The sequence below is a fragment of the Stegastes partitus genome, unplaced genomic scaffold (assembly GCF_000690725.1).
Source record: "Stegastes partitus isolate 25-593 unplaced genomic scaffold, Stegastes_partitus-1.0.2 Scaffold3752, whole genome shotgun sequence".
NCBI lineage: Eukaryota > Metazoa > Chordata > Actinopteri > Pomacentridae > Stegastes > Stegastes partitus.
In genome coordinates, this window is record NW_007581483.1 from 1 (window position 1) to 11,481 (window position 11,481).

The following is an 11,481-nucleotide window of genomic DNA, read 5'->3' on the forward strand; positions in this document are numbered from 1 at the left end:
CGAGCCACTTCCTGTGATGAAGATGCAGGAAAAGGTTTTGTTTTTTTCTGATCACGGAGGAGCAGCACCAGCTCAGACTGTGATGAATCTTCCTGAAGCTTTTTACAGTCACTTTTGATTTGTTGTCTTCCAGACCTCAGCTTGACCTCAGCGCTCTTGTTTTCTTAATTAAATTAGGAACTGAGAAAGAAGGGAAACATCAGTTATGTTGCTGCTGGGAATGCAGGCAGCTGCAGCTTTAGAATATTTATGAAGCTTTGAAGTTTCCTATGGATGACTGTGAACAAGCCGCAGTCTTAATGAGATGATTAAGATCACAGACTGGAGCTAATTAATATAAAATCAGCTTTTACTGTGACACAAACACAAAGTAAACGTAGCTGATTGATTTCTTCCTCTGACTGATGTTCAGATAATTTCACTGTGAGCAAACTTGATGAATAACAATAAGCAGCGAGTCGTATTTCTGTTTTATTCACATTCAGTCACGCAGACAATTTAAAGGAACATTCCACTCAATTCACAGATCCACAACATGTTTCTTTTGTTTGAGAGTAAACAAACAAGAATCAGACCTGAAAGCAGGAGTTGCGAACACCTGATGCTGCTTCTCTCAGAGCTAAAATGTTCAAAGATTTGTCATGTTTATGCTCAGAGAGAATGGGGGTTTGGTCCGGATTTAGTTTGACAATGTTTTTGGTTTCTTCGGCTGTAACTGTACGAAACATCAACACCTCCTGGAACAATAATGTACAGCTTCAAGGTCAATATTTCATCAGCGCACCAGTTGTTGTCGATTAGCCACTGGATGCTAGCAGGGTTAGCCTTGCAGACACTGCGATGGTTGTGAATCCTGTGCGATGAGTTACTGCACAAAGCATGTTGTATTTCTGTTCATTCTATCTCTGCTCTAACTGTGCGACTCATTTTACAAAATAATTACAAAACAACTCATTTACTTTGATGTGCTGAATTGAAAACGTGACTAAACTGTGAATGCAGCGTACTGTTACAGCCTCAGCCACCTGAAAGCAAAAGTCGGACATGACGGATCTGCATGAAGTCGTCTTTTCGGACGCCAGAGACGTTGTTGAGGTCGTTTCTAATATTCTGACCGCCTCGTGTTTGGAAACAGAAACAGTCCAGGTGATTCACAGAAATGTCACACTGTTCCTTTAAACACACAGACACAGACAGAGGGAATGATGTTGTTTATCTGATGACAGGTAAAGAAGATGAAGACGAAGAAGAAGAGCTGGTGTTTGTGTTCAGCGTCTGCTGCCATGGCGACTGCTTCCATGCGCTCTGTCGCTGCCGCTGCTGTGACCCGACGTCAACATCACCTCCTCTAGGAAACTAACGGAGAGACAAAGAGAGAAGTAGTCAGTAAGTAAGAAGTAGTGTGTGTGTGTGTGTGTGTGTGTGTGTGTGTGTGTGTGTGTTACCTCTTGGTGTTGTGGATGCTGCTTCCTCCCAGCACGATCCGGACTCCAGGTGTGCTGCGGTTCAGGTTGTAAACCGTCAGAGCTTCTTCATACGTGGCTCCACCGATGATAAACACCAGGATGTCCTGAGGCCTGAAACACATTTTTACCACATGACCGTCAGCGGCAGCTTACCTGACTCAGGTGTGTGAAGTGTTTTTTACTTGTCTTTCAGATGTGTGTTGCCTGTCTCTAAAATTTGTCACCTGTCAGGTGTGTTAACAACACTGTCTCAGGTGTATGTTACCTGTTGCTACACTGTGTTACTTGTCTCTCAGGTGTGTTATCTGTGTGAAATTTATCTTACTTGTCTTTCAGGTGTGTGTTGCATGTCTAAAATGAGTGTTAACTGTCTCTCAGGTGTGTGCTACCTGTTGCTAAGGTGTGTCACTGTCTGTAGTGTGCAGCTTTCTCTCAGGTGTGTTACTTGTCTCTTAAGTATGTTAGCTGTCCCTCAGGTGTGTTACCTGTCTCTCAGGTGTGTTACCTGTCTCTTAAGTGTGTTACTTGTCTTTCAGATGTGCTACCTGTCCCTCAGGTGTGTTACCTGTCTCTGAGGCTGCTGGCTCCCAGGTAGGGGAACTGACTGTCTTTGAGTCGACCTTTGATCAGCTGATCCAGAGTGTCATGAAGCAGCGGCTGATGCTGAGTGTAAACGTTTTCCACACCCTGAACACACACGTCAAAAAACACACACATTCAAACAATGTGCAGCAACATGCAGCTGTTCCAGTGTTCATGTCACTGATGGCTCGTATCACGTGAGGCTGCTACAGAGTTAGCAGGTGAATCACAGGTGTTGCAGCAGGACACGTGAAGGACAGTCTGAAACAGTCAGCTCTTTCAATATACTAATTTGTATGTATTTGATCAGCTTTAACAAATCAATATACAGCAACCAGAAAAAATTAACACATTTTAAATCATGGTAATTGCAGATAGAACAACTTTACTGCATGTTCCATTGTCACAGCGGCCAAAATATGGAAAATAATCACTGAGAACCACAAGCATCTCCAGAGGTCAGAGGTCAAAAATTAATATACTAAGATTTTACAAACAGTTTTTGTAGAGAAAGAATCACATTTTAAATGGGAGATGAGTGGCAACCATACAGGTAAGATTACCTTTTAACAACGTCTTTGGTTTTTCAGGAAACAGAGGTAACTGCTGTTTGACTGACTGTGTGTGTTTTTTTTTGTACCTTGAGTCCTTTGAAGAACTGTTTGGTGATGGCGACGGCGTCTGTCGGCGTGATGAGGTCACTTCCTCTGACTCTCTTCCCTCCATACTCCACCACAGACTGAACCATCTGGAAGAAGCAGATTGTGAACTTTACTGCCCTCCAGAGGCAAAACACCGAAACTACAAGCTAAATCTGACTGTACAGAGAATATTCTGAATCCCTGAATCCGAGCTGACTACTGCGGCGGCGGCGTTACCCTGCGGTGGCGTTCGGACACTCCTCTCCTGCTCAGCTCGTCCATCAGAGACGGGAGGATGCTGCTGCTGTGACGTTCGTATCTCAAAGCGTAGAGCATGACGAGACGGACGGCGTCCAGCTCCGACAGACGAGGATTCTGCAGCAGCCGACGAACGCTCTAAAAGAAAACACAGAAAACCTCATTACAGCTCCTTTAAAGCTCACTACAGTTTCTTCAGTTGGTTACAGCTGTTTACAGATTCTTTAAAGCTCATCACAGGTTTTTGCTGCTCTAATGAGTTCACTTAAAGCTTGTTGCAGCTATTAGAACTCATCTCAAGCATCTTTTAAACTCTTTGGAACTACTCTGAAACACTTGTAGAGCTTGTATGGCTCCGTACATTTCTAACACATCGCTCTATCAGTAGAGGAAGCTTTAGATGTGAAGCTGAGGTGGATGAATCATCTGAACAGCGATGAGGTGACCTACCTGCTGAGCGTTGGAGTGGTCGTTCTGACAGGCAAGCTCCTGCTCCACCTCCGACACCTCCATCAGCTGCCGCTCCGACACCAGCCGGGACAGCTCCCCCACCACCGTCACATGTTTGGACACGGTGCCCGACATCTTCTTAAACTGTGGGTAGTTGTCTACAAACGCCTGCAGGGACGACAGCACACACAAACATCTGGACCGACTGGAGGAGATACTTTAACCTGTGTTTCAGAATCACTGAACTCCAGATCCAACACTGACCTTCATGTCTGTGATGGATTCAAGCTTCTGTTGTCCTTTGGGTTTTTTCTTCTGGAAGTCCTCCATCAGGTTCTTTATGTTGGTGCCGATCTCCCCGAAGTTCAGGTACAGGTTCTGACGTAGGAAAGAGACAGAGTGACAACGTTAAACCTCCAGACCGTGTCGGATGAGACTTTTTTGTTCAAGTGTGTTGGTGGAAAAATATAATATTTGTTTTGTTTAAAGTGCTTTACTGATTCAGTAGAAATATCGTTAGTCTCAGCGAGTCACACCACACTTTGTTTTACTTTCTTCACAAACTTTGCATTTTTAGATTCCTGCTGTTTCAGGCTGGTTTCCATTTATTTCCGTACACAGAACTCACTTAGCAGATGCTTCCACAAACCTTTATGATAACATAATGTGGATTTTAGACAGATTTAATGCATGTGAATTAACTCTTTGTGTGTGTTTTCAGCGATTAATACATTAAATGGAAACACATTAAGGAATAAGTATCACAAGATTCTCCAATCACCATCAACCTTCCTGGTTACTCAGTCGATAGCTGTAGCTCCATCGTTTGTTATAATGATTAACTACAGAATCACGTTCATCCAGTTGTTTGTGTTGTTTGCAGACCCGTAAGGAATAAATGAGGAATGTTTTTAATTGAACTGAAATAAAACTAAACCTGAGCGTCACAAGCAGCTGGAGTTTAGACTTCAAACGTAACAAAATGCAGATCTGAACTAATCCCTTCAAAATCAGATGATGAGAATCAAGGTAAATGTGTGAAAATGTGTTTCAGCGTCTTTGGACTCACGTTGGCGTAGAACTCATCGTTCTCCGCAGACAGAACCACCTCTCTCAGGTCTTTGCTGATTCCCGGGACTCTGGACAAGTCGATCCTGTTGTTGTTCAGACCCAGAAGCTCGTGGACCATCGCCTGATACGTCCACTGAAACACACAAGCTACAACTGTAAACAGCTGCTTCATGTTCTGGGTCTTTAACAGAGGATGCAGGTGTAAAGAGAACAAATAAAAAGGAGATTCACATCAGAGCTGCATTTTAAACAAACTGTGTTTTTCAGGAAAAGTACATTAAATGCGTACATTTGTGCTAATTTTATGAAAACAGAAAAAAAAATGCAACATATATATATAACCTGTATTAAAATCACTAAATAAAAACATGGACTCCTCAACTCACAATTATGACTTTTTAACTTATGATTACAAGAAATAAATGTCAATGAAGATCTCAAACTCACAATGAAATTGTGTAAAAGATCTCAGAATTATGCTAAAAATGTATAAGTACGGTAAAAAATGTCATGATTACAAGGAAAGAAATCGAATAATATTTTTAAAAAAAGTTTCGTAATTATAGAAGAAGGTGTCATAATTTCAGAAAAATATTTAATATTTACATTAAAAGATATTATAGTTATCAAAACATACTGTGTGAGTACATTAAAGACAAGTCATGATTACAAAAAAGATCCTAAAATGATAAAATATTTTATAATTATGTTTAAAAAAATGTCATAATTTGACACAAGATCTCCTAATTCAAAAAAATATTTAATTATTGCATGAAAAGAATTTCTGTAAAATCTGAAAATGACAAAAAAGTCTAATATTCTGAAAAATACTTTGTAATAATTATAGAAAACATTTAGGAACTATATTAAAAGATGCGGTAATTATGAAAAAGATCTCAGTTAATATTTTCTAATATAAATATTATTTCACAATTTAAACATTTTTAAAATTCTCATAATTACGAGAAACATTGTATAATTTCCACAAAGAAAAATCAAAGTAATTCTGAAAAATATTTTATAAAGAATCCTATGATTAAGAGAAACATAAATTTATCACCTGAACTAAGAAACTATTTCTAAACAAAACCGGAGCGCACGGCCTGTTTGTTGTTAAAACCTGATGATGTCCCAGAGGGCAGCGCTGTGATTGGTCACCTGGTTGAGCAGCGGCGTGATGGCGTCGTCGCTCCGGTCGAGTATCAGCAGCAGAGGAGGAACTTCGGTCTTTCTGAAGTCGAACAGCTCGTACTCCTTTGTGATGATTTGCTGAGAACAGACAAAGTTAAAGAAGAAGTACTCAAACAGTACTCCAGTAAAAGTATCATCAGCTGTACATGTGCTTAAAGCATCAGCACTACAAACTATACATGATAACGTGGTAAATATGAATTGTAATACTTTACATCAGAACTACAGTAATTGTTGATTGATAAATAAAGAACAAATAAATAATATTTGTCATTATTTTTTAGCAAAGATTAAAATCATCTTTGTTTTTTGAGCTTTTTAGAAGAAAATATTTGTTTTTCTTTGTCTAAAATCAAACCTCTTTGGGTTTTGGGCTGTTGGTGGCTGAAACCAGACGTCACTTTGTTCTCTCTAAAAAATCTTTTTCTGTATTTGTTTTTGGCATTTTATAGAGAAGACAATCAACTGATTAATTGATAATAAAAATCTGAGTTTGAAATCTGCAAAGTCCCCAATCTCACAAAACTCACCATTTTTTAAAAATGTGTTTGAAGAAAGTACTTCAGTGATTTTATGCATCTTGTGCCTGGGGTGCAGGAAAAACTGCAACACTTCCCTCTGAACTGTAGTGGAATCAAAGCCCCTCACGTACATCAACATCAACTATAGTAAACTGTCTGAACTTCAAGCTGTGGCGGGGAAGTTTTTGCCATCGTTACGCTCTTCTTCTTTACCATGGGCACATTTGTCATTACAACATAAAGGCCTGCACCTCTATGGGAACAACATAACCCTGACTAGATGGAGAGAGAATTCAAAAATGTCTTCTGTGCATATACAGGAATTGGTTCAATGAATTTGATTACTAATTCTACAAAGTTTGAAAAAACCTGGAATTATCATGTAAAACACCAAGTGCCCACATTCATTACCAATGTGAAAGAAATAGTTACTCCAAATGCTACGGATATTTTACTACCTACATTTCTCATTTGTCTCCACACTCTGCTCTGTGTAAACACAAACTGCAGCTCAGCCGAAAAGTTCCAGATTTTTTGACATGTGACTGTTGGTCTCAGAAGAGTTTCTAATGACTTTTGTGTTTCATCGAGGAATTCAGAATTTCTAATTTTTACAGAATCTAGCTAGAGTACGTGGTTTATTTGTGCCAATTCTTTAAATGTGGCACTTAGAGTAAAGTGATTTTGAGGAAATATCCCAACTGAATGGCACATCACAGACGAATCGTTTGTTTTTAGCGTTTCTGGCTGATAAATGTTGTAATTATGGCAACAGACAATATGCCTCTCAAACCCACAGGTGCTTTTTGGAGTACTGAGAACATCGCTTGTTGTTGCCGTGGATACCTTGACACTCTCAGCGAGGCGTTTGGACATATCTGAGGACAGCTGGTAGCGGATCATCGGGCATTTCTTCAGAGCGAGCAGGACGGAGGTCAGACCCTGAGTGCAGCGAGACAACATGGAGGGTTCCCAACTCCGACCCTGAAACACAAAGACCCAAGTTATTCACATTATCTCACTGAGATCATGAAACTAAGAACATATCAACACCAGAAAGCACAGAACAGAGACAGAAAACCATTAGATAAAGAAGCTGTAACATTTGAGGGCTTTAAAAGAATCTATTTAAGAAGTACAGGATAAATGAAACCAGTTCTGCCAACGTTAGTGGGAATATAAACATTAGTGGGAATATAAACAGCTGATACGTATTTGGGCAGAGACACAATTGTCACAATGTATCCTCTTTACAGCCCCACAGTGGATTAGAAATGAAGCAATCAAGTTGTAAATTGAAGAAAAATGTGCAGCTTCTGAGCCTGTGTAAAGAAAAAGTCTGTAATTCCTCAACATTTAAAGTAATAATTTAGCTGAATCCCTTCAAATTGAATCCGAAAGTTAACACTTCAATCATAGTTTGACTGCTTCATTTCAAATCGACTGTAGTGATATACAGAGGGGAAATAAATAAAATTCATCCAGCAGTTCAGGAAGTTTCAGGCTGGATCTGTAAACCCAACAAGGCACCAAATAATCTGTACTGAACATCAGACCCCGAGATTAGGATTCTCCTGCAATTAAAATAAGTGCAAAGCCACTTGAAGCTCCTGCAGCACAAACTTGGCTTCATTAAAACTGTGACAAGAGACCCAACCTGATGAATGAAATCTGATCTCAGTTATGTGTTGAGGAGGCAGCAGAAACCAGACAGCTTCCATGTTTCTTACCCTGGCGACTCCCTGCAGGTTGAGGGAGAACAGGTGAGGGTTCACAGCGATGAAGTCTCCATAAAACTCCTGCAAAAACACAAACACACTCGGTAAGACGAGTTTATTTGTGCAGCACATTTCAACAAAACAGCAATTCAAAGTGCTTTACATGCAATATAAAAGGCCTCAAGACCAGTGTGTAAAAGGAACATAAAGCATTATCTTAAAAAAAAGACATTTTAACTCAAAGGAGTTCAATAGAGGATGAAAAAGTAAGATGAAACAGAAAGTAACAGTCACTGTGCAGTTGAAGACATTCAGATGCCTCAGATTTGGTTCTGTGAATGACAGAGGAACTGGACGCTGCCTCTCTGCGCTTTGCTTCGACTGTGTGGACCAGAAAAGTAGATCTGTCCCAGGTGAACTGACAGGTCCGGACAGTTCATAATGTAGCAGCAGATCAGAAATGTACTTTGGCCCTCAAGCATTCAGCAGTATTTTAAAATAAAGTGTTTGGAAGACAGGAAGCAGTTTAAAGACCTCAGAACTGGACTGATGTGATCCACAGTTCTGGTCTTAGTGACGACGCGAGCAGCAGCTGCCTGATTAATTTTTTAGAGCCCTGTAAAGACACTGTTACAGAAGTCGAGTCGACTGAAGATCAATGCAGTCCTTGTGTTCTAAACGTACTGAGTCCTTTAATTCTTGATACATTCTTCAGGTGGTTGTGGGCTCACTTTGTAAACTGAATTTTTGCTGGTTCAGCTTTTAGGACTTATTGCTACAACAACAAAAATCCAGACGAGCATTAAATCATCAACATTATCGTGTGGACAACTTGACGTAGCTGGTCCAGGATCAGCAGCGACTGTTGGTTAATCCGTTCCTCCTTCGCTGACTGAAACCTGCAGCAGTGAAGCACAACTGACGTCTTTGGGAACCTGCTCAGGAACTCAGCTCTTCTACTTGAGGTTTTTTCAGAAGAACCAGAGACAGTTTGACACCCAAACACTTCCTCGTATTCTCTGTGTTTTCTAGTATTTTTCCAGCCTTTTCCACCCACCATGCAAACAAGACAAAGCAGATTGTGAGCTGCAGCTGGATCCTGAACTCACCTGGACTTCAGCCACGACTTCCTGTTCATCAGCTTCAGCCAGAGCTTTGATCTCACTCTTACTGATCACGTTACTGAAGTCTGAAACACACATACAGAGCAGTCAGATAATCATTTAGCTCTACATAAACCTAACAAACCTGTGTTTGGATTTCTGGAAGTTCATTCTGATGGACATCAGCGATGATCATATTCTCATCTGTAGTCAGTGCTGCTGAGACAACTTACAGATGAAGTAGACGCTGTACTTTGGTCTCCTCAGCTCCTGGATCAGGTGTTCTACGTTGTCCTGCAGGAAACACACAAACATAGTGTTAATGTCTGCAAGCAAATCAGATCCGTGATCACTCTTAACTGAGCATGTTACAGAATGTACACTGCCTTTCCCACTTGTGTATTTGTGTCTGTGTACTGTCATTTGAAATGCTTTTGGCTTTTGTTAACTGCAGCAGGACTACAGACATAAATTAGCCACTTTGCTATAATCTGGGATGTTTACATCTTGTACTTTTATACTGATGTGTATCAATGTGTACTGTCCATTCTAAATAAACAAGATCATCATTGTTATAATGTCATTATCACTCAGACAGACAGAGGGTCTCTACAGGTTTTGTACCTTGGTGGGTCGGAGGAAACAAATGGCCTTCAGGTGCTTCATGCTGTCTCTGTTCTGGGAGTCGATTCGCTCAAACAGGTAAACCTCCTTCTGCAGGATCTCAGACTGGGTGTACACCACACTCACTATACTGGTCTGAACACACACACAAACACATGTTTTGATTTACTGCACCACCGCATATATTCAACCTGGAAACAGACTGACAGCTTAAGATGAGATAAACATAGGTAACCACTAAAGTACAGTAACAGTACCACACAGTACTAGTAATAGTAATAGTAACAGTAACAGTACCACACAGTACTAGTAATAGTAACAGTACCAGTCATAGCAACAGTTCCAGCACCAGAAATATTATCAATGTACCATTATCAGAAATAGTACCAGTACCAACAACAGCAGCAATACCAGCAATAGTAATAGTACCTGCAATAATACCAAATAACAGTAACAGTACCACATAGTGACAGGACCACACACAGTACCTGTATAGGAAACAATATCACTAATAATGGCAGTCACACCAGTAAAAACACGACAACACAGTACAAGTAATACTACTGCTAATGGTAAACGAACCACACAGTACAAATAATAGCACCGGTAACAGCATCAGTCTCACGCAGTCCCAGTCCCAGTCCCAGTCCCAGTACCAGCCCCCCGGTGTCTCACCGTCTCCTTGTCCATGAGCAGCACCTTCATCCCGGGCCCGCTGTTCTCGATCATCTTGGAGATGTACTGCTTCACTGCGAGCGTCACGTTCATGATGGCGACGCTCGGGAACAACAACAACAATAAACAAACAAACAGCAGCAGCGGGGAGAGTGTTACAGCCTGCCGGAAGGATCCTCTGTCTCTTTCTGCTGGTTCTGGATAAATATCAGCTGAGCTGCTGCGACAACAACACGGCTGCACACTTCCTTCCGGGTCCTTGACGTCATCACGTCAGACGCACAGCGCCTGCGTGGGAACTTCATAAGCGTTTTTTTTTCTCTCTCTCTTTTTAGAAATCGTTACTAAGAAACCTGAATATAAATATCAAATAAAAGTTCTATTTACAGAAGTTGTGTGGGCCCTCTTAATGTAATACTTGTTTAAACTATTTTACTATTATTACTGATGCATGTAAACTGCATGTCATTGTTCAGACAGAGATGACTTTAAACTTATTATACTGGTGGATAGTTTAATGTACAACTGGTTCGGTGATTGATTTGTAAGAACATGAATAATCAGTTATTACTGCTGGAAAGGCAACACAAAGAAGTAAAAAAAAAATCAAAATGTTCTCTAAAGCATGACATAAAGTAAAAGTGCTTGATCACAATATTTGATTCAATATGTTTAATTCCTTCAATAGATAAACATATTAGCAAATGTATTTTGTACACAAAAATAAATACACTGCATGTAAACAAAGAGAAACATTCCCTGTGACCCCAAACAAAATGAAATAATCTGGTAATTAATGTTGTATAATACAAATATCTGCATATTAAATATAATACAGTGAAAATTTCTTTGATGATACATTTTCTTGATCAGGTTCTGACAATATTCCAACAAAAAGATTTGTTTGATGCGTGACTCTTCCACAGTGATGTGTGTGATCTACTTCAGTCAAGACGAATAGGTTGTTATAATGGAGAAGTATGAAGAATATAAACAACACATTATGGTAAAAAGTGATGTTACTGCAAATCCTGCAAGTGAGGAACACTGGTTAACAAAAATGTTCGCGATGTAAGTAAATATGATTATTGTTGCTCTCTGTGACTCTTATATTTCTAACATGACAGCTGCACACTGGAGCTCTGAAACTTTGAACATCATGCATTTTAACGTGATGCCTA

The 11,481-nt window shown here is 40.1% G+C and overlaps 1 protein-coding gene across 1 annotated transcript; it reads right to left on the minus strand.

Annotated features, from left to right (window-relative positions):
- Window positions 1-454: 454 nt before the first annotated feature.
- Window positions 455-10,540, minus strand: LOC103376270 (vacuolar protein sorting-associated protein 45-like). Its single transcript, XM_008306651.1, has 15 exons — window positions 10,301-10,540; window positions 9,626-9,760; window positions 9,235-9,295; window positions 9,008-9,087; window positions 7,911-7,979; window positions 7,027-7,164; window positions 5,627-5,737; window positions 4,467-4,601; window positions 3,662-3,775; window positions 3,398-3,565; window positions 2,927-3,085; window positions 2,689-2,796; window positions 2,032-2,153; window positions 1,446-1,577; window positions 455-1,356 (listed from the first exon to the last, which is right to left on the minus strand). Exons 1-15 carry the CDS (start codon window positions 10,391-10,393, stop codon window positions 1,269-1,271), a joined length of 1,713 nt encoding a protein of 570 aa, XP_008304873.1. The 5' UTR covers window positions 10,394-10,540; the 3' UTR covers window positions 455-1,268.
- Window positions 10,541-11,481: the final 941 nt, after the last annotated feature.